Genomic DNA, 27,116 nt, shown 5'->3' on the forward strand with positions numbered 1-27,116 from the left:
GAAGTTCTACAGAAGCAATTCGAACCCAAAACAAGAGCAAGGATAATTCAGTTACTGGATGAATTTTTTAGTATTAGATATACGCCAAATGAAGAAATAGGATTATTCATCGCAAGAATAAGAATGACTGCAAAGAAGTTGGCTGAAGCTGGTCACAACTTGGCAGATCTTTTTAAAGGATTCCAGGCAATAAGAAGATTACCCCAGGAATACTCCGGCATTGTACAGTTGATATATAGGTGGAAGGACGAAGATTTTATGCTGGAAAGAATTGCTGAAGAGCTGGTAAGGGAAGAAAGCCGACTTCGCCAGGTAATTGCTGATTTAGAAGACAGCAAGGTAAGCGTGTTTAATACTATCAGTTTAAACGCAGGGAAAAATAAAGTTGAAAATAAAACTAAATCTAAGAAAAAAATGGGGAATATGAAAATAGGACCTTGTTTCAGATGTCATAAATTTGGGCACTTAATTGCTCAATGTAAAGAAAATGTAAGTAAAAATCAGAAGTTTAAAATAGACGATAAAAATGGACAGTTTAAAGATAAAGAATTAATGTTAGTAGAAAATTATGTAACAACTACAGATAAAGGAGGTAACGCAGATAAATTTAATTGGCTCGTAGATACTGCAGCTACAACTCATTTCTGTAATAATAGAAATTTAGTGACAAATTTCGAAGAAATAAACGATATACGTATGTCTTTAGCTGTAGGAAATTGTGAAAGTAAAGTACTAGGAAAGGGTACTGTCAAATTTGCAGTAATGGTGTTGGTGTATTTAATTATGGCAAAGCACACTAGGGCTATCTGCCTAAGGGGAGGGATGCCTTCGTGGAGGACTTTCTAAGGGAAACTGGCTCGTATACACGTTACACATAGGGAAAACCACGAAAACACCCATGCAGCCAGCCCATTCACGGGATTCGAACCTCGGACCGAACTACCAGTGTTTAGTGACTTTACCGCTCGGCCGCTGGTGGGCTAAATTTGCAGTAAAAGCAGGCAATCGAATAAATTGGATGTGTTATATAATCCAAATCTAAGAAGAAATTTATTATCAGGAGCAAGGTTAGAAAAGGCTGGTGCTCATTTTGTGATTTCAAAAGGGAAGATGTGGATATACTTTAATAATTGGGATAGATTATGCTACGCTAAACGATATGATGGACTTTATCACGTAAAACCATTTAGATATGCAACAGGTAAAAGGGAAGCTGGTTACGATACAGAAATTGGAAAGTTAAATAAAGTAGACAATGCAACGCTATGGCATCGGAGATTTAGCCACGTAAATTTTGATTATATTAAGAAAACTAGTAAGAATCAAAGCGTGAAAGGGTTACCAGAAATTGAAAAACCAATAGAAAGGTGTAAATCGTGTATTATTGCTAAATCTAGTAGAATAACTTTTAAATCTGTTCTGAAGAAATCGGATAAACCATTGCAGTTGGTTTATTTAGACGTTTGTGGCCCACTACCAGTTCCATCTGAGGGTGGGAGTAAATATTTTCTTTCTATTGTAGATGACTATAGTGGATTAGTAACAGTGTATTGTATGAAAAATAAAAACGAATCGTTCTACAACTTTAAGAATTATCATAGGCAAATGGAAAGACTGACGAATAGAAAATTAATAAGTATACACACCGATAATGGTGGGGAATTCTGTAACAGCCAATTCGAAGGGTACTTAGCCGAAAATGGAATTAGTGTTGAAGGCACGAACGCGTACACCCCAGAAGAGAACAGTGTGTGTGAACGTTTTAACCGAATGGCATTAGACGCAGTTAAAGCTATGCTTAATGATGGTAAAATGGGAAAAGAATGGTGGGCAGAAGCTCTTGGCTGTTTCGTACATACGTGGAACAGAGTATGTCATAAAAGCAACCGAACCCCTTATGAAATGTTCCTAAATAGAAAACCCAGTGTTGTTTATTTTAAAGTATTTGGTTGTAAAGCCTATGTTGGCACGCCAAAACAGATTAGTAGCACAGGGATTCAGGCAGAAAAGAGGTGAAAATTTTGATGACGTTTACAGTCCTGTAGTAAATTTTTCAATCATAAGAATATTTTTCACTATACTGGTATGTTTATATGGATGGACTAATTGTCAGTTAGATGTAAAGAACGCATATTTATATGCAAACCTAAATGAGAAAATATATATGACCCAACCAGAGGGATTTATCGAAGAGAAAAAGTGTGTTTATTACACAAGGCCATTTACAGTCTACATCAAAGCGGCCGTGAATGGTTTTGTGAATTTGAAAGTACTTTAGAAAATCTACATTTTCAGAAAATACAATGGTGTAATTGGGTTTATAAGGTTTCAAATGTAATTCTCTTGTTTTATGTAGATGATATTGTGATTTTTAGTAAAGATCAATATAGTATAGATAAAGTAATTTCACAGCTGAGTAAGTTTTTTGATCTTAAAATATTAGGCAAAACTAAAACGTTACTTGGAATTGAATTCTTAGAGAATGAGAATGGGGTTTTTATACATCAGCAAAATTTTATCGAAGAAATTTTTGAAAAATTTAAACATTTCCAGATACCAATAACTTCACTTCCCATAGCTAAGGGCACTATTCTTACAAAATTAGATTGTCCATCTACAAGTGCAGAAGTTGCGGAAATGCATACATTACCCTTTAGAAATCTGTTAGGGTGTTTAGTTTTTGTAGCTAACAGGACAAGGCCTGATATTACATATGCAGTGAATATCTTATCACAATTTCAGGAGAATCCTGGAATTAGGCATTGGGAAGCATTGTTTAAATTGCTTGGTTATCTCAATAGTACTAAATTATATAAGTTAAACTTATCGAAGATTAAACATCTGAATTTATATTGTTATTCAGATGCTGATTATGCAAGTAATAGAGATGACCGCATGTCCATGGGAGGATTTATATTATATTTAGATGAAGTACCGGTAATCTGGAAAACTGTTAAACAAAAATGTGTAAGTTTATCAACTATGGAAGCGGAGTATATCGCTTTATCTGAAGCAGTGAAGGAATTAATGTGGACGAAAAATGTCTTACAAGATGAAATTTTAAAGTTTAATTTAAGAGAGTGTAAACTATTTTGTGATAACAAGTCTGCCATTGATTTTTCTAGATCGCCAATAGAAAATCGCCGAACTAAGCACATAGACGTAAAATATCACTTTGTTAGAAGACTAGTAAATGATGGAGTGTTTGACCTTGAATTTATCACCAGTAAATTAAATACTGCAGACTTATTTACAAAAGAAGCGACTGCTGTTAATTTAAGAAAGTTTTGTTTAGATGTTTTTGGTGTTTAAAGACAATAAGTGTTTTTGTATAATAGAATTGAACTATGCAACTTCTGTGAAAGTTTTGTTTTTGTCTTTGCATAGGGAAAAGAGGGCCGTTTGTTGGCTTTAGTTTTCCACATGCAAATTTTGATCGGAGGTCGATCGGTGGTAAGCTAACGTGGTTGCCGCTGATTGGCCGATGACGTCAAGATCGGCGGGTTGGCCGAGTATAATATATATGTGCGCCGGTATCGGCGAATCTTGTTTTGTTTCTTGTTCTCTTGTGTGATTATCAGTTAGCATTATGCTAGTTTGCTTTCAATCAAATGTTTTTAAAATGTAAAGGCTACAGTATTAGCTCTTTTATTTTATTTACGGAATAAAGCAAGAATTTTATTTAGTTTAGTCTTAGCTTTATTTAAGGGAAGCAAAACATGCTTTGCCTTTATCACCACTGCCAACAATTATAAGCCAAATAAAATAAAAACATCTGCTCTGAAGATAAGGATAGTGCTGACAGATCAACTTCCAATTCATTGCGCGCAGCGGCGTTAAAGATAAACAAAGTTTAAATAAACAAAGGATATGCCTTTATCCATTTTTTGCAGCAATTCCACTTTGTGTTTAATGAACTTCTAAACATACTTTCGCTTTGTAGATACTTTACATATTAATAAATATGTATCAGAAATTCTATTTGACATAATCGAAACTTCAAGCTTACTTTTATAAAATTGCTCTAACAGTCTGCAAAAAATAATAAGCCGGATCCAATTCGAAGATTAAGGAACAACGCAATCTGCAGCATTAACTGAAATAGATAATTAGATAATTTTAGCTTAGCTTATACCATCCGTTATACATTAAACGCACACTCGTAAACGTATTTTGCGCACACGCACAAGCATATTCGTAGCCGTAAAGGTCAAACGCGCATGCGTTTCATGCGCAGAAAGTTTGTAGCTTTGAGTTCCGGATTATGGGTGTCCGAATTAACGACTTTTGACTGTATAATATATTCATTATGGAAATATGGAATATTAACTAGTGTTCCTGTAGAATTCTTATAATTTTGAAGCATAAAAATTTTTGGTACTTCCTTATGATTTCTGCACTTTTTTTTTTTTTTTTTTTTTAAAGCTTAAGTTGTCTCCAGGATAATCATGAAGTTCATGTTTACTTCTCATGTATGTTTTGTGGCTACTGTGTTTCAACAGTTGCTTGCAGTATAGTACCAAAGTCATTTTCTTATCCCAAAGACATTTGCCACGTAAGCTCTGCAAGGTAAGACTCTGGATAATGGCAAACTATACTTATGTATGATTTTTATTATCCCACTGATAGGAACAATTGCAGTTCTTTCAACATTTTGTGTATGAGCTGCTATTGTTAGATCAACAAAATTAAATTTATGGCTCGCAGTAAAATATTAATTTCTAACCTGCATTTTCCAGTTTCTTTGTGTTATATGCTTGCCAACAATTTGAATAAATATTAGATCCCTCTTGTACATGGTCAGAGATATTTGCCATGAGTATGAGCTTCTCTATTTGGAAACTGTATGAGAAAAAATTCACTAACTTCTCAGCATAACTTGCCAAATATCCATAAAATTGTTCCAGTGAGTTGTATTTTCATAAAGATTCAGTGGCTTCATCCCTCACTTAATTGTCACTTCCTCTGCCCAACAGTAAATAAATTGCTTTACTGTTACAAGCAATGTCCTGAAACTATTAAAACTAAGCGTTTCCTATGATGAGACCATTGATATGATGGTGATTGATTGACCATTCCTATGATGAGACCTATGATGAGTGATCATAAATTGTTAATATATGTATGGGAAATGAAAATACATTAACATGTGGTTTACTTGGAACTTTTCTCATGAACAAACTGCAGAATCCTGACATCCAGTTGCTGGTCATTGAAATCTCCCTTTCCTTTATGATGTTAAGGAATAGGCAATATAATAACTCAACAAAAAAGAAACAGGTGTGCCATAGTGCGATTTTTCTGTGTTGACTAACTGAGATTCCTCCCTGTCACTTTTACACATCTAATGGCTAGGGAATTGTATGATGGCCAATGGCATTATGTTGATTGACATTTTGATGTTAGCTATAATCGCACTTTCGACCCTTGAGTAGATGGAGGTTAGCATTTTTCTGTGTGGCCTAAACAATAAGCGAAGCCTCAATATTGCTATGTCATGTCAACTTTCTAGGTTAAACTGATGATGTAAAATCTGGAAATTTTCAGAATTTCTGAACTGTTACTGAACTGCCGATGATTACATATCTCGGACTTTATAGTATATAAATGATAATGATTAGGAATGATGGCTATTTATAATGGTTTGTGTTTGCAATTTATTAAATAATTTTTGCACTGTTTGCAAAACAAAAAATTTAATAGCAAGAAAGTATCAGATTTTTTATGCTTTCTATTTAAAAGAGGAATTTAATCGCAATAGATGCAATTTTTCCATGTTTCTTTTTTACTGTGGCTACCATATTTCTGTTAAAGGTAATGATTCTGTAAGTTAAAAAATTGTGGCCAGAGGTATTTCTTAAACATCTTGGTTAAAAAAAAATAAAGTATAGATTTACTGTATAGTTATATTATTAATCTTTATAACATACTTTAGTGCTAATAACTGTAATTGTAATTTCAATTAAATATCTGAGAGTAATCATTTTCCTAGTGCAACAATCTGAAGTATTGCAGTAAGTGTAAAAAGATTATATGGTACAACATTCATCAAAAGTTGATTAATGAAGGTTCTATATTACATGGAACAGACTTCTAAACACAATATATTATTTTAATTATAATTGGTATTATAAAAACTTCATGAATGGGGAGCTGAATGCTTAAAGGATCCACATAGGATTTCTCATGCAGATTATAAAAATTAAATAAGTAAACAAAAAAAAATAGCTTTATTAACTATAAGTTGTACAATGTCGCAGACTGTTTCTGCTTGTCAAAAATTTTCTGTGTATGAATGATATTGTTTTTGATTTTAACACATGATCAACATTTTTTGTACTATTCAAATTTTCGGTTAGAGTAATTGAAGGGTGCCCATTGGATTATGACTAAGTTGTTGTTTCATTTGTGGTAACCTGAATAGTTAAATGCTACGGAAGCCCTGTTATGACGTAATTGGTTGTGTGATTGCAATGAGCTTGTATGATGAGACAGATTTTGGATAAGAAGTATGTTGTTATTTTGTGGTTTACATTGTAAAATGGCTGAATGCTGTAAGATTAATTTGAAGTTCCTATACAATTTGGGAGAAAGGAAAAAAAAAACATTAGTTGACTGGTGTGTAAATGAAGGTTTACTTAGTTGGCAGTATAAGTGTCCTGTTTGTAGGAAGGAAATGCGTATAGTCGAACATCGAAGGATACCTGCACTCAGAGCCGTTCCTAGGCCATTGGCTGCCCGCGTACTTTCTTAAGATTGCTGCCTCCAAAGTAAAAAAAAAAAATGTTCAGTGATTAATGAAATTTTTATTTCATCGTCACTCTATATTGTACAAAGTCTTTAATCTAGACTCGTCGGGACTTTGGCGATTCCGGATTAGGGGTTTATTCGGATTATAGATCATGAATTTAAATCTGGTAAGATGGCATGCGGAAATTATAAAATAAAAAATATGAAACCATAATTTATGAAATAAAGAGCAATTATGATCTAAAGGGTATCAAAATTTTTTTAAAAAAAGTTTAATATTTATTTGTTTACTTTATCAAACATTTCTTCAATGTAAGTTGTTTAAGTTGCTTCGTTTTATGCGCCAATACTTTCTCTTTAATTTTATAAACAGACATAATATCTTGTTCAGTTACAAAGTTCCGCTGTTCAAGTCCTGTAATTGCTGTGCTGAGAATACCGACTAACTTGTCAATCGAAATTTTTTCGTTTTCACTAACCTCTTTGTCACTTTCTTCATGCCTTTATCCATTTTTTGCAGCAATTCCACTTTTTGTTTCATGGACATCGAAACATGCTTTCATTTTGTAGATCCTTTGGCAGCTCCAGAATCGGAAACTCTTTTTGACATAATCGAAAGTTCAAGCTTACTTTTTATAAAATTGCTCTAACAGTATTCAAAAAATAAAAAGCCGGATCCAGTTAGAAGATTATAGAACAAAGCAATCTGCAACATTAACTGAAATAGATAATTTTAGACTAGCTTATACTGTTCGTTATACATTAAACGCGCATGCGTAGAAAGTTGTAGCTTTGAGGTCCGGGTTATGGACATCCGGATTAAAGACTGTACTGTACTTCCATATGGTAAATTGTATAAAATGTATTTACATATGACAATTACTTACAGTGAATTTTATAATTTATAATATTTAGTTGTGTTATCATAAGAGTCTGGCTGCCCCTGATTTTCACTGCCTGCATACTTTTACGTGCTACGCCCCTGCTAGGAACAGCTCTGCCTGCACTATGGACTCTTATTTTTGTGAATTTATGTGGCAACGCCAGTATACAGATTCTAGTTCAGGTAGTTTTAGGAAGTTTTTGGATGCTGTTAACGAATTTAGTTTGACTGAAGACGGGGAAATTTATATATAAGGTAAGTGGATATTTCCTTTGTGTAGTGCTAAGATGAATTTCCTTTTCCATGTTATTTCATTGTTTAATTTAAAATGAAGTTTATTGGGATAATATATTGTTTGTTGGCTGCTCCTTTGACGTTTTAAGTGAATATAGATTGATGTGTACATGGACAGAGTCAAGTGAGTTTACAATGCCTAGTTTGTGCAATTCTCTGATGTTTTTTCAAGTGAAAATAGGTTCATGTACTGCCAAAAATCAACAGTTACCTTCAAGGGGCACCCGTAAATATATTTTTACCAAATTTTATATAATACAAATAATAATAAATAACCAAACTGACTGCATTGAACAAAAATTCAGTTTGTGCAAATTTATGTCATTTGAAGACTTAGATGAAAGCTTTTATGTCATTGGAAGATGCAGATGAAAGATTTAGACTGTATGTTTGTGATTAAAATTAAATTTTGGGAACTGGATAAGTATATCCTGAAAATGTAACATTATTTTGATTAAAATGATAACATTTTAGAAAATAGTTGAACATCTGCTTCTTAGGAATCAAGTATTTTTTTTTAAAAAGTGTGAGGTATTGATTGTGTGCTGTTATGTTTCTGTATTTGCAAATATAGGAAATATGAAATATAGACCAATGCAGTATTATGTTTTCTGTTTTGTTTTAATTCTTTCATTCTTTAAAGATTCAGAATATTTTAAATATACTCAAAGTTATTTTTATTTATGTTTAAGTATTGTTTGCTATAATATAGAGAGATAACTGTATAGATTGAATTATGTTTTATAGATAAGTATGGAATCAAATAATAACCCATCCGACAATGCTACATATAGTTCATGGTCTGTTATAAAATCAAGGAAAAGAAAACAAACAGATGTTGAAATGGCAGACAAAAATAGTAGACCATATTTTCCTCCTGCAAAAAAAGCTTTATTGGTAATTATTGGATAATTTTTTACAAATAATATTAAATCTTAAAGTACTGTAAAGTACAACCGAGAAATTCCGTTTTGTACCTCTTCAAGTGAGAATATCTTGTACTGGAAGTCTCTGCTGTAAAATTTTTATCTATTAAAACTAATTTTCACTTTTAAATTTCATAATTTTGAAATTCAAAAATGGAACTACTCTGATATGCGCTTTCAAGTCACCAAATTTCTCGCCATATATTTTTGGTGAGAAACTTGACGCTGCCATATTACTATCTAAATTTTTTGTCTACATTTCGAACTTTAAGCCTAAAATGTCTCCAAAAACGCGGTTTTTACACATGCAAAAACTACGTTTTAAACACACGATTTAAGCTAAAAATCCGAAACAAAAACAAAAAATTTAGATAGCAAAAACATAAAGTTTTTAACCAAAAATATTTGACGAGAATCCATGTACACAGTGACATGTTTTAACTTAAAAAAAATCTACGAATGGCACAACGTAGGCAACGAACAAATCTATGAACTACGCTCATCTCCCTTTAATAAATTAACATAACAACAATAAATTTCAAAGAATGCCATGTACACAGTATCCTGTTTAAACTTTAAAAAAAAATCTATGAATTGCACACTGTAGGCAATAAACAAATTTACGAACTACGCACACCTCGCTTTAATAAATTAACATAACAACTATAAATTTCAAAGAATACCATGTACACAGCGTTCTGTTTCAACTTTAAAAAACATCTACAAATTGCACAATCTACACTAAAAACAAATCAAGAAAATAAACTAAAATAAATTTCAGATAATTCAAAAAACAATGAATATAACATTCTACAAAACAAAAACAATAAAATAAAATGCACTTACCATAATGAAAGCTTCTTTTAAAAGCAGAAATATCAATTTCAAACTTCACAAAAACAAAAAAACACAAACATTTTTTGCAAATAAACTACAAAGAAATTTTTAATTTTTACCATTCAATACATCTTACAATTTCTAGAAATTTTTTAAAAACATCTTCTTTAATTTCATGACAGTAACGGAAAAACATACACACAGCCAAATAAAATTCAAAATCACATTTCCTATTATAAGCAGGTAACGAAGCTTTCACATGCCGCCACGTACTCTCAATACTATATATATGACAGCCAGACTCGCTATCCACAAAATTTAAACTATGGTTCACAAATAAATGTTCAAAACCTTCTTTTCTCAAATCCTTGTAGGATTTCCAGCCATCGGAAAAAATAGTTGTACCAGGCTCAATCCACTCTTTAATACACTGCATCAGCGTTTCCTTACTTCTATCATGCACAGCTACTAAAAATAATCTCCCAGACCCTCTTTCCACACCTCCAAATACCCACTGCCCCTCAACAGGATGGCCACGATGATATTTCCTTTTGCCGAATTTCGATTCGTCAACTTCCACCACTTTATCGTTCCCCCCATCTTCTCAGGTACAGAGCATACAAAGTCCAAAATACATTCGTTAATAAAATTTCGCCAGTCACACAACATCTGTGAAGAAAACTTCCACGATTTTGCTATATCACATGCCTTCCTACGATTCAAAATTTCGAAAGTAACAATAAAAACTTCCTCCAACGTTAACTTGCTACACGAAAACCAAGATCCAAACCTTAAACTCCGCTGACACCTACATATTTTATTAGCAATGATTTTACTGCAAACCCACATAAGTCTATCAGAAACACCATTTTTCATCCGAGTTCTCGTATGAGCTCTGCATTTCGGACACGTCCAACTCCGTTTTAAAAGTCCCGACTCCCATAGAAATTCCAAAAATACACTACGATCTCCATAAATACATCCGTGAACAAAAGACTCGTTAACAACTCCAACATCGTACCTTTTCATACTAAATTTACTCTGCACACAATCTAAAATACACGGCTGAAACCTTCCCACCACGTCTTTCATCGCAACATAGGCCATTTGAAAAACACACGCGACACGAACCAACTAGCAATTAAACTACTCCACCAAAAGATTTTTCACCGTCGACGTGGTTGCCATACAACACGCAATCGCGTCAAAAACCAGCGCAAAACACATATCGCCACATTTGGTGAAATTAGGGCGTTTATCAGAGTTGTACCTCAAAAAATTTTAAGTAATTTAAATTAATTATCCAGTTTGATTATTCTTTACATTTAGTTTTATTTTTACGTCTGTGTAATAGTAAACTCATAGATGTGTATGCTAATTTTTTGTGGCTCTCTTATAATTTTGTTTGTAATTGAATGTGTTTCTTTAGGCAGGTAATGCAGAAATGAGTAAAATTCCTGTTCCACCTAATCGTCAATCTCCTTTAAAAGCTAACTGGGCGAAAATATTTACTACAGTTGTTCAACATTTACACTTAAATATTAGATTTAACTTAAAGACCAGGATGGTTGAAATAAAGGTACGTAGTTTTGTTTTGGATAATCACTTATTACAAAATTGAGAAAAAATTTTGGTACTTTGATATCCTGATACCAATTACAACGTTTGGTAGAATTGCAGTGTTTTGGCTCTGTTTTTGTATATACAAGCATTCTCTCACTTTTTTTCTTTCTCTTTATATATATGTGTGTGTAAGCAAAAATTTTATGTGAATTACCGACATGTTTATATTTACCAATCATCATTTAAAAAGTTTTGTATATGTGTAGTCTTGATCATGTCTGGGAATTTCCTTTGTGCATTTGAAATTTTCTAATTTAATTTCTAAAAGTATTATATTTCTTAGCTTCTTTTTGCATTTTGAAAGAATTTCATTCAAATATACAAGGGACATGAAACACGGCCACTCCTTAATTGTTGCAGATTTTGTGAAAAAATTCCCTTTGAAACGTCAGCCATCTTCCATAGGATTAACAATAATTAATTTTCTTTTGATATGTATTTATTAATACTGTGAATTTTTCACTATGCATTCCATTATAATTTAAAACTTCTGTGAAATATTTTTTGTATAATTTTATCTCAGTCTTCTAATTAACTTTTAATAAGGTTCATTTTGCAATAGTTTTTTTCTTATCTCTTCCTAGGGGATAATCAAAATTTAAAATTAATAATTAAATTTATATGGATATATATATAATTACAAAACAATTAAATATATAAGTATGCCTAGTATTTTCGTGCTTAAAGCTGCAGAAAATTATCATTAAAGACAAAGTAAGAAATTTAGAACTAATATGTCACAAAGACGAAAATTTTGTAATTAATAATTAATAAATTTCAAATAATCTAATAAATATAAAAGCCAAAACGTTTAAACAACCAATATCCCAATTTAAAAAAAAATCCTTTTATAAATGAAAACAAAGCAAAATGAGTAATTCAATCAACTTTAGTGCCACTTCATCTGGGGAATGGAACATTGAAATCAGTTGAAATATCTCTTCTAAAAAAATCCTTGCTTTTCTGTTTCCAGAATTAGCCGATGAAACATTTTAATTATAAAAGCTCACCCGAAAATTCTGGTCCTTCCTTAAAGCAAAGAAAAAAATTCAATTAGAACTTTTACTTTAAATAAAGAGAATTCTATTTTGTTTAAAGAAATGAAACCGAAAGTGAATAATTAAAATACTTCAGTGAAAAAAATAAATCAAAATTTTAGTTATTTGAGTATGAAATGCTGTAAGTTTAACTATAAGTAACCGGAAAGGAAGGACAATGTGTAAGTTATTCCGTGCATGATTTAATATTCATAAAACATTTTCCGAAGGATTAATGACATGATTTTAATTTATTTATTTTCATGAAATTTTCCATTTTAGACATGCAAAGAAACTAAAGATATTTCTGCTCTTCGGAAGGCATCTGATTTTGTTCAGGCTTTCGCCTTAGGATTTGAAGTAGAGGTAAGACTTAACAATCTTTCATAACTTATATATGTTTAACAGTATATATATGCATTTCAAATTTTTTACATACATGCTAATTGCAGACATTTCAGATTTTTCATCGCATCACCCAGTAGATGATTGAACCCCCTGCTTTATAATTTTAACCATTTACAAGGAAAATATTCCCCTGCAGTAAATGAAATTAATTAAATGAATTTAATGTGCAAATTCCATTCTCCACCATTAGTGATTTTCAGCATAAATTTTCCTATAAAATTTTGTTTAATTGAACTCTCTCATAGTATTTGTAGAAGGTTTTTTAAAAATGCGATCAATGTTTTATCAGTTAGCATTTGTATTTAATTGTGTTTTAAATCAATAAAGGCTACATTACTAAGTTTATTCACATAATTATATGTACATAAATTATAAATTTTATTTTCAACATATTTAAAATTACTTTGATAATTTTAAATAAGATGAAAGCTTTTCTTCTATTTTTCTTTATAGGCTTTTCTTCTATACTCAGAATTTTTCAGTATAAAAGAGTAAGAAAATTACAAAATAGAATTATGAAAGAATATAAAATTTAGAAAATATCAGTATATTTTGCATCTGAATCATATTATAAATAGTTCAATAATCTGAATTGTGCATTACAAAAAGGATTTGAGTCAGTTTGGAGTTCTTTTAAAAGACTTTGCCACATAGCATGAAAATCTCCTGAAAACTCAGTTTTCCATATAACAAAATTAGCAGCTATGCATACCCAGAAGGGCTAATGGTTTCGAAACAGCATTTTGTGTCAAATCACTAAAAGAATTGAATCAGTTTCCAAATTGTTGCTGCCAAATATATATAACACCTTATATTATATTTAAAGAAATTGAATAATAAAGAAATGTACGAATGTATGTGTATTTCTCACGTTGTGAAAAACACAAAACCTAGAGTCATCAGATTTTGAATAATGTTGTCCTTCTCCAGAATATGGGCACCTGGAAGCCCGAATTTTGATTTTCAAATTTGTTTCATTATCTATTTTGTAAAACTTAACTCGATGATTTAATCTAAAACTCAATGATTTCAAAGCAAGCAATAGCAACATTATATGGAAAAAAAGCATTTTTATCTCCAGTGCACAAGACCTTCGATCAGAAATTCTAAAGATATGCTGTTTTTAAATATTTTTAGCTCAAATGCTATCGAAATGTGTATGTGTGTGTAAATGGGGGGAAAAAATGCCTCTTTGGGCATAATATAAAATCTGAAAGCTTTCTGATATTTTTTAAATATCTCTCTCTTACTGAAAGATACTCTAGAAAGAATCTCTGTATTACACAAATTTACCTCATCTCTTCGTCTTGAAATATCTTCCATGTTTTACTAAATAAAATTGTTTTGCTTGTATATGAAAGGAACAAAGTTTTTTTTTTTTTTAAATTTAATTTTATTTATTTATTTATTTATTTGAAAGTGCTGTTTGCTTGAAAGGAAGTTTAGGATTCTGTGTTATTACAGGCTGGGGGCTTCAATAAGAGCCAATGTATTTTAATTGCTTATCTGAGTGCTAGTTGCTGTGGAAGAGAGCATGATTGCAGGTTTTTAATAATTCAAAACTTGATAATGCTAAAAGAAAGAAAATGCATTGAAATGCAATCTGCTCACAGTTCTTAAGCTTAGTTCACATCAATGTGTTCAGGTGGAAAGCATTGACCAATCAGAAGTGAGCTCTAAGGCGGCATTTACCGGACAACTGGAAACCATGCGAGTTGAATTAACTTCAGCCTTTTGCCATTTGACACACCAGTTTCAGGCATCTCGTTTCAAATGTCCAGTTTATACCACGGTTTTTAAATGATTGCACTTTCAAAAATTTTTGAGGGGAGGGAAAGTCAAATGAACTAATCGTAATAAAAATTTCAGATAATAATAAAAAATTCATATGTTAATAGAATAAATAGCTTTATAAATTATTTAAAGAAAATTCTCAAGTTTATTAGCAGATATAAACCTTAATAATCAACCATAAGTGATATATGGTTGATAATTTTTACAGAATAATCTTAAGCAATAGATTGTTGCGAGAAACTAGTGATGGATTACAAAATCCCAGATTTTGAATTTTTCTTAAACTCTTATCTACATCAATTTGAGGTTGCTCTTGTTGCCTAGTGGATAAAACATTGGCTTCTGGAGTTAAAAATTTTGGATTCAAGCATAATCAGTTGTTGTATTGTAATTGAGTTGGTATTAAAAAAATATTTACAGAATTTATCGCTAGTTTCAGAGTAGCCCAGATGCTTTTTCAGTTTCCTGAACGTGCAGTGTGAAAACCATACTTCCCGCTAGACACCTTAGCGTGGAGATAACTCATTCAGTTGGTACTTGTATTTTGGGTTCAGGCCTTGCTTTTTCTCACCTTTGATGATGGCATACCTCAATTTTTTTTGGGGGGGGGGAAGACACAAGAAATTTGCATTTATTTTTCATTTCATTCATATAAGCATAATTTTCACTCGGCATTCTGTGCATTATCCTTCTCTTGACAGTGAGCCTTAGGCAATTCATAAGATGATCTGATTTTATTTTGGCTGATGGGAGACTAGCAAAAGTGATACTGGTAATTAGTATAAAGTTGTAGTTTTACCTAATTAAAAAATTTAATGATATCTGAATTTTAAATGAGTGGTGACGAGGAAACCATTTGTTTAAAAAATTAAGAAAACGATTATTTATACGAAAAAGAAGCTCGCTAGTATGTAGCTGTGATTTTATGAATACTATTATGCATTTTAATGACTTCATGTTTGTTTTTCTGAACATACATGACCACTTTTCGAACAACTTATATATGAACTTAACCAGAGGTTTAATCTTGATGATAATTTTCATTAGTTTAACCCTTTCGCCGTCCTCACCTGTCCACGAAAATTTTTCCACAGTGGCCTTCAGTTTTTTGTAGCTTGTATTGTTGTTTTCTCTGTACACCATAACTTTCATAGTATGAATCTCAATGAATATTAAGTAAAATTATGAGGAAATAAAGCATAATGGAAAAATAATAATATCTCTGCTCATTTCTAACAGCAGGATAATTTGATAACATCTGATCCAGGTGGTCCACTCCTCCCATTTTGTTGTTGTAATCTTTTACAATTGCTGGTTTTTTACAGTTCTTTTCTGTGTTCCAACATCAATCATCGAGATATTATGGACTGTACTCATCAAACGTATTGTAACGTCTGAGCACCCGTGTTGGGTGCAAGAAAAAACAAATTGTCTTTTCTTACACCCAACACGGATGTTCTTTTAAAATATTTGTTGTTGTCTTTTAAAATATTTATTTTAAAAACTTTATTAGAAGTTCTTGATTAAATAGTAAAATAACTGAATCATTACAACCATAAATTAAACAAAAGCCACTGGCGCGGCGAGGACGCCAAAATGCGTCCGCTTCCTCTTGTTTACAGCATCAAAAACTCTGTTACACAAAGCTCTCTCTTCGTTTTGTTAAAAAACCTGGAAAGAGAATAATTAGTCCCTTATTGCCGGAAACCACACGAGGTTCTGCTGCACATTTCTTCAAAGTTATGCTGTCCATTTTGCCTCTGAACAAAACAGGAAGTTCTCATTAAGCACCTGGAAGTCGGAGGGGTGCATATGTCTAATCGTCACAATCCTACCCTCCCCAGGGGTTGGGGGGTTTTCAGAATTCCAATTCCTAGTACCTTACCACAGCAAGTCTTAATAATAAAACTAACTAATAGTTATTAGCGCTAATGCTTATTTTTTTCACAATGCTGTGCTAAGTGCCAAGGATAAACATAACAAGAACTACATTGAGGCCAGTAAAAAAAACACATAATCAACATAATACTGAGAAATAAACTTAATTATACACATACAAATAAAGAACGTATAATTTTCTGAAAAATGTAATATACAACATACAATATACATTCCAACTTTAACATTAATTATGTTTTTAGCCAGGCTGAAAAGGGAAACCTTGCAGTTTTTTAATTTTCCGTTTGTGATAAACTCTCAATGATAACCCAACACCTGGATGAGAACTACTACAATTCCACCTCAAAATAAACATGTACATTTAATTTGACTTTAAGATCAGAAAAAACTACTTCATTAGAAATTGGATTTATATCATTCATGAAATAGTTATATTTAATCCCCTTTGACCCTTCAGTATCAGGCACTAGTATAGATAAATGATGAACTGGGAATTCTTCTACTTTCCTTGGTAAATTTACACTACATGGTGTCTTGGGCAATTCTCCTACGGAATTTTTAGGCATTTGCAAACCTTCCGAGTCTGGTTGGTACAAAACGTCATTTAGCTTATCTACAGTTTCTTGTTCATGCCGAACCGAAAAGGAACTTTTTAACTTGTTCACATTTCCCAAAGGTTACTGTGATCGTTTAACACTGACTAAGTCAAAAGATGGTTTTACAACGTCACTTTTCTTTTGTAGATCAGACTACCGCATCTTGTCTATAGTAAGTAGTCTATAGTAGGTCGATCACCTCGGTTTCAGGCAGGGCGAATTCGGCCTCCTTTATTCCTTTTATTGAGGACGAAACTTCACCTCTTTCAATAATGGGGGGAGAATCTTCGCCTGAGGGTTTGAGTTCGCCGCGTTCAGACTCTACCGGACAACTTTTCCCCATTTCATTCTTTGATTGACTCGGAGCTCGAGTACCTGTTTTCACCTGAAAGAACAGTTTATCATGTTGATCTCCTGCTAATTTTGCGACTGTTCTATTCCCTAACAAATAATGACCGGAGTCCAATTCATTTCGAATGACCGCTGCTTTTGTTGTTACTTGGTCAAAAGTTCCTTCTATCGTAACGTTTGCTAAGGGTAAACAAATTGGGGCCTCTTCAAACAGGTGTTTTACCCAAACAGTCTCGCCCATCAGCATTGAAGAAGTGAGATATTTCTTGCAAATTACGTCTATGCGTGACCCGGTACCTTTCAAATCTGGAAGATTGAAACCATTCACTTTAGCCATCGTTAGATACAGGGCTAAACAATCTTCTTCAATCTCCTGGACTCTATTTACAATAAACGGAGTTTTTAGATCCTTTTTAACTTCTGGACATTGAGGCCTTGAGTGTTCGGTGGAACCACAAGAATAACACTTGGGGAGTGGTCTTCTCATATCAAATTGACGCTCATTCTGATTCCGGAGATGTTCTTTTCTGTCAGAGGCATATCTATCTTCCCCTCCAGACTGGTGATACTTTTGCGGATCTCTTGAATTTAAATGATTTTTATTTCCCCATTGTGAACTATGAAAAGGAGATATCTTCTTCCGGGTTTCACGTACGTTTTCATACTCTTCTAGCATTTCTACTAATTTATCTGGAGTCGTTATCTTTAACCATTCGTCAATAAAATGCTGCCGCACTTCGACATTTACATGGCGCTTCATTTAGTCTGTTATCATGAGATCCTTTAAAAGTTTAAAATCGGTAACTTCCAAACCTGCGATCCATTATTTGAAATAATTCCTTAATTCAAAAGCAAAATCTCTCCAAGTAGTTCGAGTGTTTTTCTGGGATTACGTAAATTTGATACAAAATTTTTCTGGACTAAGCTTAAACCTTTTAAGCAATAGCCTCTTTACGTGATCATAGTCATAAGCCTGATGCTCTGGTTCTCGCTTAGTCAGCTGAACTATGTCAGTTGGCAAAATTATCAATGAAACCGAAACCAATTCTGATTGGTGAAGATTCGCACGCTTTGCTTGGCGCTCAAACATGACTAGATACAAACTACTGTCGTTCTCTTCAAGATCAAATTTTGGAATAATTTTTTTTAGATCGTAACGTCTTTTCTTAAGTCCATTTTCTTCATTCCCGCCATTTACAGAGTCATTTCCATTAGCGGCTAGTAATCTTAACTTAATTCAAGATTACTAGCCGCTAATGGAATTCCATCTAATTCAAATTCCATCTTACCTATATTCAATAATATAATAATTCAAATTCCATCTTTCCTCTCTTCTTCTTATCTCCTAATTCTTTCCTGCCTCTTTGCAGTGATATTTTATAACAGGCCTTTTACTAGTTCCTCCTCATAGGATTCATTTCCCATAATCAGCTGTCTTAAATCCAATATCCTAAGTTCAGGGCTAACTTTTTCCCCCCAACTCTTCAGCCAAGGATTTAAGATCCTCTTTCCTAACTTTTGCTAAGAATGCCATGATATAAAACAATATGCTAATAACCTAACAAATTTAGCTCCCTCACACTACATATATATAAAATTGATTTAAACAAATATCATTTTCACAAAGAAAGAGTAAAATTGAACTCTTAACTTTTTTTCACAACATATTCTATAGATCTAAACACAAATGCAAAACATTTTACATTATAATATGCACATTATGCATTCAAAAAAAAAAGTTTACTTGAGGACTTATGATACTACAGCTAATATTACACTGGTGTGCAAAAATTAAGGACGAGACGGTTTTTTCAATATAACTTTGTACAAAAGCTTTCCAAATCAACACATTTAATACCGTAAGATGCCCAATACATAAGGACATGAGTAATGTAAGCAACACTTACTAAAAGAGAAATCGGAGGGATAAAAAGAAGCTTTATTGAAAAAGTAGCATGGAGCGCAATGCGACTGAAGGCCGAAACATCCCTGTGATAAGTGTCCAGCAAGAAACATCTGGTCTTTAATAGGGGATATGATCTCTCCTGACTGCTAGGCAGGTTTCACAGCGTCTGCCCATGCTGAGAATGAGGGTGTCGATGAGTTGTTGAGGCATTTCTACCCATTAGTCTTGCAGCGCCAATCGAAGCTCCGGAATTGTTACCGGTGGTAAGGTGCGAGCTGCCAAACGTCTGCCTAGAAAATCCCATACATGCTCGATGGGATTGAGATCCGGAGATCGTGCCGGCCAATCCATACGTTCAATAACCTCACTCTCTAACAGCTGTTCGGCAGCTAGTGTGCGATGACGTGGTGCATTGTCGTCCATGAAAAGGAACTGCGTACCCATAGCGCCTCTAAAAAGACGCACATATGGAAGAAGAATCTCGTTACAATAACAAGTCCCGTTGACTGAACTTGCGTCGAAGATGTGAAAGTCTGTACGACTACCAAGCATGATGCCTCCCCAAACGAGAACATCGCCACCTCCATACCTGTCCCTTTCAATGATGTTCGAGGGATGATTGCGGCTTCCCCGCTCTCTCCAGATGAGTATGCGATGAGAATCGCTACTCAGACTGAATCTGCTCTCATCTGTAAAGAGTACTCGTCCCCATTCATTGTCACTCCAATTCCGGTGTTCCCGGCACCACAGAGAACACCTTCTCCGATGGGCAGGCGTTAGAGGTACACACCGTACAGGGGGTCATGCAAACAGACCACCACCGTGCAGTCTTCTGGCCACGGTAAAACGCGATATCGGTTGTCCAGTCGCCTGTGTCGTGTGTCTAGCGATTTCTCCCGCTGTCTGCCGCCTGTTTCTTCTGGCCTGTAAGGCAATATACCGGTCATCTGCGGGTGTGGTTCCTCGTGGACGACCACTACTAAACCCCCGGATAGCTGTTCCTGTAGTTTGAAATTGTCTCCAAAGTCGTGAAATGATGCTGTGAGCAATTCCGAACTCTGCAGCCACACTTGTCACACTGCGGCCTTCCTCCAACTTCCCAATGATTAGACCTCGGGTAAAAGCATCCAGATGTCATCTAACAGATTGATTATTCGCCATTTCTCGCTGAGGCAGCAACTCAGTGTGATTTTAACTGCTATACGGCGTGCAATTTCTTTGCCAAAAATACTGATCTTACACCGACAACATGCTTTATACTACTCAGACACTCCCCAATTACGTCTACCTGCATATCTGCGCATGTGCTACCGTACATCACCTTACCTAATCTCCTGATTGGTCTTTCTGTCCGCTCTGCCTCTTCGTTCAGCCGATATGCTAATTTTTCAACTTCGTCCTTAATTTTTGCACACCAGTGTACCTCTTAAATGCTTTAAAATCAGTTGTGTGAAACTCAATTGCTTATGATAATACAATATACTTTCTTCAAAATTTGAGGTATATTAAAATATGCATTCAAAGGCTAATTATAAAAATCATATATCTACATGCTCATAACTAAACATTAATATGACAACCGTTAAGTGAAAAATAACTGGGGATTTCTAGCATTCCCCTTTTACTCATTCAATAGAAAAAAAATTTCTCAGTTCTTACACCAACAATGTTTGACACACCTTAACTAAAAATTCTAATATTTGTAATATTCAAGACGTCTTAGAAATGAATGTCAGAATACCACCTATCTTTAGAACCTTCAAAGTTACAGTAATTCTTCTTCTTTACACATCGAATTATATAAGCTTAATTTGAGCACAACACATTAATTTTTCAGATATAAAAAAATCTATTAACACAGATTTAAATTCTAAAATTTATACTTTTTATTGTAACATAAAACCCAAACAGCACGTTTCTTTAAGCTTTACAGAAACAAAGTTGGCTTAAAACAGTTTTTGTGAACTTATATACTAAATTACAGAAATAAATTAAATTACTTTTCTGCCTCAATATAAAAATCCAAGTACTTACCCATCTGGATTGTAGACTTCAATGGTTGATGCTTGAAAAAAAGACTGCTGTCACAGCTTAAGATTTTTATGGATGCTGAAGATCCAAGCACTTATATCACAACACACTACAACTTTCGCAGCGCTGAACACCATACACTGCACTGATTTCTCAGGCACAAAGATGATCACACACGTATCACTTTTTTTTTCTCACTACACTACACTACACATTCGCAATGATCTGATGATCTTCGGACAAGGTTTGTCCGCACACATCTGCACTAATTTTTCTCAAACACAAGATGATCACACAATTTATGTTGCTGAAGATGAACTGTATTCAGGAGACTGTTGTTCCTTTTTATCTGGACTGTTGTCCATAAACTTCTTTGTGTATTCTATCTCACTGCTTCGAAGAGCTGTAAATCACTTTTCCGAACTGATGTTCGTAACTTTTCCTGCTGCACTTCAGACCCTGGCGGTCTGTATTATCTGCAAAACACTGATGATGTTCGAACAATGGCTGCCCTACAAACTTGCGATGAATTTCAGAGCCTGGTGGTGTGCAGTCTCTGCATGGATTTTCTCATTTGAACCACTGCTACCATTTTAATAAAGCTGTAACGTCAGAACACCCATGTTGGGTGCAAGAAAAGACAGGTTGTATTTTAAAATATTTATTTTAAAAACTTAATTAGAAATTCTTGATTAAATAGTAAAATAACTGAATCTTATCAGCCATAAATTAAACAAAAGCCACTGGCGTGGCGAAGATGCCAAAATGCATTCGTTTACAGCATCAAAAACTCTGTTACACAAAGCTCTCTCTTTGTTTTGTTAAGAAACCTGGAAAGATAATAATTAGTCCCGTATTGCCATAAACCACACGAGGGGGTTTCCGTTGCACATTTCTTCAAAGTTATGCTGTCCATTTTGCTTCTGAACAAAACAGGAAGTTCTCATTAAGCACTTGGAAGTCCGAGGGGTGCATATGTCTAACCGTCACAATATATCCATCTTGTCTATCCAATTCACAACATCATTTTCCCTCTTTTTTTCTGCTGAGTAGACATTGAAGCCATCTCTCACCTTCTTGTATCTTATGTAAAATGGCGCAATTATTCATAAAACCTGGGGAAAATTCAATTAGAAATAGAATGCCTTATTAGTGCTGCCCTCTAAGAGGTATTAGAACAAACAAAAATAAAAACTCAAACAAGTAAACATTTAAAAGTTTTAAAATGTGGAAGAATGCTTGAAGCGCGTTATGGCCGCCCAACAGAACTTTCACTTGAACGTGCTAGACTCGTTACGGACCATGAAGAGGTTAAAGAACATTTGCCATAAGCATTAGCAAATTTGCTAATTGTGAAATTCAATTTTTAACACAGAAAAAGTTGTATATAAAATGCAGTTATTTAAGTGAGTTTTAAATAAAAGTGACCTTATAAAACAAACCTTTAGATAGGGGTCTTCATTAATATATGAATGACAATTTGAAGTACACTTATATTTAAGGTAAAAAATCTGATGTGTGCACCACATGACTTTCTTAACCACCTGACTTGTACGGAATATTAAATTATACCCATTTTTTTCTTGTAACACCACCTGACTTGTACGGAATATTAAATTATACCCATTTTTCTTGTAACACCACCTGACTTGTACGGAATATTAAATTATACCCATTTTTTCTTGCATTTAATTTAAACTTATTGGGCTGAATTAAATCTACTTCGTCAATAGTGCATAAACCACAATAGAATAAATGCACTTTTTAAAATTCACTATATTTGTTTACCATAGCGATACACTGGCATTATGTTCACTTAACAGTGTTTTATTTCATCCATATTATGACTCAGAATGCACAAAATTTATGTCATTTGAAGAATTATCTAATCGTTGCCACATGTTCTATTCAAATACTATAATAAATCTAAAACGATGTACAAAAGAAATTAAGCAAACAAAACAAAAAAGAAACAGTTTTTCACAGACGATTCAGTATTTCTCATTCAATTATTTCGGCTCTCACTAATATTATGAAAATTATGAAGTAAATCTTAAGCACTTATTTCCTCAAATAAATATCAGAATGGATTAAGCATAATTTAATTTGCAACAATAAAAGAAGGCGTAATTTTTGTTATTGTGAAGCTTGCTTTCTCTAGATTGGCAAAAAATCTACTATTCTGCTGTTTCAAATGTAAACAAGCAATGGCCCCCATGGAAAAAATTATTAGGCTTAGCGGCATTTAAACAACTTTTAAATTGTTGATAATTCTAAAAATATTGCAGACAGATTTAGTAAAGGCATAAAAACATTAACTGGAAGATAAGAACAACATAATTCAATTATTTTTAAAGCAAAAAATGCACAATTTACAAACATATAAGAATAAAGAAACTGAGATCACTGAGCCGAGTAACAGAGTTGATATATATTTATATACTTTTGGTGCAGCCAATTGCAACCAAAATACGAGGTGCACATCTACATGTTATAGCAGACTTTATACACTTTATACAAAATTTTAACGTTCTGAAGCTACTCATTTTTTAGTTATGTGAGATACGTATGCACAAACGCTGCGAAAAATTCTCTTTAGAATTCATTTTAAATTAGTTTTACAATTTTTTTGGGGGAAAAGAGTCCTTTATCCTGTCCTTACATACAGATGTCACGCAAAAACATCCTTAAATTGCATTCGATAGCGGTGAAAATGGATATTTGCATTGACATATAATGCCTGAAACTTTTCGCGATTAGAATACTTCCTTTTTACTTCGTACAAGGAAGTAAAAATATGTAGATAAGACAGAAACTAAAACATTTTTGTAAAAAATTGCTGTTATCTATTGACTTAAATTAAAAATAGCTGCTTTTTTTTAAGTGTGATATTTAATTTAGTAATGCTATAAATCCTACACATATTTAAACAAAATATACTTTTTATTGCATTATTTAAATCAATTAACCCTTTGAGGGACGGTATATAAAATAATTTAAACTGTGGTAAAATTTTGCATGAACTATAACTTATGGACCCTAAGGACACAAAATTGAGACTTTAAAAAAATGTAGAGCGAAATCCTGAATTTTGAGAGCCGGTATAAATTTTATACCGTCGCCCCTCTAGGACATTTTTTTCCAGGTAGCTGCCAACTGTTAATCTTTGTTTTCGTAAATTAATTTTGCATACTTCTGATGTGCATCTGTAGTGATGAGTGCTTGAATATAGTTATGTAAGTCTAAAGACAATTTTTTTTTAAATTTCGGCAGAAATTTAAAATTTTAAAAATAAAATTTGTTTTTATGCACTTTGATGATGCAACCCAGCTGAACATACTTATGTAAAATATGGATAAAAAGCTTTTCAACTTGGTTTAAATTCAGTATTATTTTATAAAAAAATTTAGCAAATATAACACTGCATGTTTAAATCATATCATGCTGTAACTGAACTAGTATAATATTACAAGCAGATATAACTCAGCCGAAAGTTAAAAAAATTGAAAAATGAAGCACTACGACCGACTCAGCTGAGAAAGTATGTTGCATTTTTGAAGTTGTATTTTATGCTTTAGATAATACAGTCAAAAGTCGTTAATCCGGACTCGTCGGGACTTCAGCGATTCCGGATTATCGATTTTTCCGGATTATAGATCATCAGTTTAAATCTGGTAAGATGGCATGCAGAAATTATAAAATTAAAAATATGAAACCGTAATTTATGAAATAAAGAACAATTATGATCTAAAGGGTATCAAAATTTACAAAAAAAAAAAAGCTTAATATTTATTTGTTTACTTTATTAAACATTTCGTTCAATGTAAGTTGTTTAAGTTGCTTCGTTTTTTATGTGATAATACATTCTCTTTAATTCTATAAACAGACATAATTTCTTGTTCAGTTACAAAGTTCCGCTGTTCAAGTCCTATAATTGCTGTGTCTACCGACTAATTTGTCAATCGGAATTTTTTCGTTTTTAATAACCTCTGTCACTTTCTTCGCTATCGGAAGCGAATTATAATGACGAGGAATTCGATTTAAATCATGTCAAAGACGGAGTACATCGAGATGAAATACTACATTTAGTAAGGAATTATAAGCGAAATAAAATAAAAACATCTGCCCCGAAGATAAGGATAGTGCTGGCAGATGAACTTCCAATTCATTGCGCGCCACGGCGTTAAAGATAAACAAAGTTTAGATAAACAAAGGATATGCCTTTATCCACTTTTTGTTTAATGAACTTCGAAACATACTTTCGCTTTGTAGATCCTTTACATATTAATAAATATGTATCAGAAATTCTACTTGACATAATCGAAAGTTCAAGCTTACTTTTATAAAATTGCTCTAACAGTCTGCAAAAAATAACAAGCCGGATCCAATTCAAAGATTAAGGAACAACGCAATCTGCAACATTAACTGAAATAGATAATTAGATAATTTTAGCTTAGCTTATACTGTCCGTTATACATTACACGCGCACTCGTAAACGTATTTTGCGCACGCACACAAGCATATTCGCAGCCGTAAAGGTCTTATGCGCATGCGTCAACGCGACGCATGCGCAGAAAGTTTGTAGCTTTGAGGTCCGGATTATGGGTGTCCGAATTAACGACTTTTGACTGTATGTGAAAAAAACCATGCTTCATACAGTATACGAAGAATCGCCCCCCCCATCCATGCACACACACTTTAGATCATCGATGACCGTAAGGGTCCCTTTTTTTTTTTTTTGTAAATATAGTTTGTAATATATCTTTTTTTTTTTTTTTTTTTTTTTTTTCAGGAAGAAACGGCGTTAAACAATTTTATTATTTGATACACCTCAAAGCTCTTATTCTGTTTTTGAATCCCTTTGGTTTCATAGGGGTTCCTTTTCAACTTTTGGATACATTTTAGTTTGCATCTAAAACGGACCTTTTTCCTCCTTTCACCAACTGTGAAAATTTATTTTGGAAACAACCTATTTGTATCAACCAGAGCGCAAATTTCTTTTGTGTTCTCTAGTCTTTCATCTGAAGTTAACAAAGAATTAAAAAGAATTTGCCTAAAGAATAAAAGCATGCTTTCAAACCAGCAGTTTTTGTGACTACACTATGAGATGGACCTTATGTACATTTTCATTTTAAGTGAGCTTCCCCTTTGTGTGATCTTATCACACCTCACAAAGGGAAGAAGGCTTGACTCCTGAATGACAAATTAGTTGTCAATCACCTCTTTCATTTTCCTTGCATTCTACGATTTTGGAAAACACGAAGCAACGGGTATCTTTTGGGAGCTAACATGCCACATTTAACCCCCACAATTGTGTAAAGTTTTGACCCCAGATGGCAATTTTGAAATCGATAAGTCTTTCTCTTGGGAAAGGGATAAGTGCTGAAATAAAAATTTTAGCTACACACAGACGAATGAAACTCAAGCTGAGTACATACAGAATAAATTAAACTAATATACTTGTATTCAGTCCTAGCGCAGGGTCAGTAAACTTCCATTTCCACCATGAACATAATATTGAATCCCAAATGACTTATAAATTAATCATGAAAAATTCTTACATCATAAACTGTTATAATAATAAATAAATTCTGTCATGTCACAGAGTAGAAAATGAGAAAACTGGTGCTGCCATCTATTGGCGTGTTACCCTCAGTGTGGGTTATATACCGGTTTTAAAATCGTATAAATAATCTTCTGTTAATTATCATTTCTGACAAAAATGAAGTAAATATATAAACTTCAGCATGTGTATGTCATATATTTGCAGGTTTTGAATTT

The 27,116-nt window shown here is 33.2% G+C and overlaps 1 protein-coding gene across 3 annotated transcripts in view; it reads left to right on the forward strand.

The window, feature by feature from the left end:
• l(1)G0004 (RNA-binding protein pno1) overlaps positions 1-27,116 on the forward strand; it is a 57,321-nt gene that overhangs the window by 8,015 nt on the left and 22,190 nt on the right. The window contains exons 2-5 of one of the 3 annotated variants that reach the window (XM_085815022.1): positions 4,426-4,569; positions 8,675-8,824; positions 11,120-11,269; positions 12,633-12,716. In XM_085815022.1, coding sequence (XP_085671148.1) covers positions 4,471-4,569; positions 8,675-8,824; positions 11,120-11,269; positions 12,633-12,716 — 483 coding nt within the window. In that variant the 5' untranslated portion in view covers positions 4,426-4,470. Of the gene's footprint in view, positions 1-4,425; positions 4,570-7,665; positions 7,889-8,674; positions 8,825-11,119; positions 11,270-12,632; positions 12,717-27,116 lie in introns of all 3 variants that reach the window. The other 2 variants (XM_085815024.1, XM_085815023.1) reach the window with 2 other exon arrangements.

This window comes from Stegodyphus dumicola, chromosome 4 (assembly GCF_044657685.1).
Source record: "Stegodyphus dumicola isolate Sdum_Otavi_A_Nest chromosome 4, ASM4465768v1".
NCBI classification, from domain to species: Eukaryota; Metazoa; Arthropoda; class Arachnida; order Araneae; family Eresidae; genus Stegodyphus; species Stegodyphus dumicola.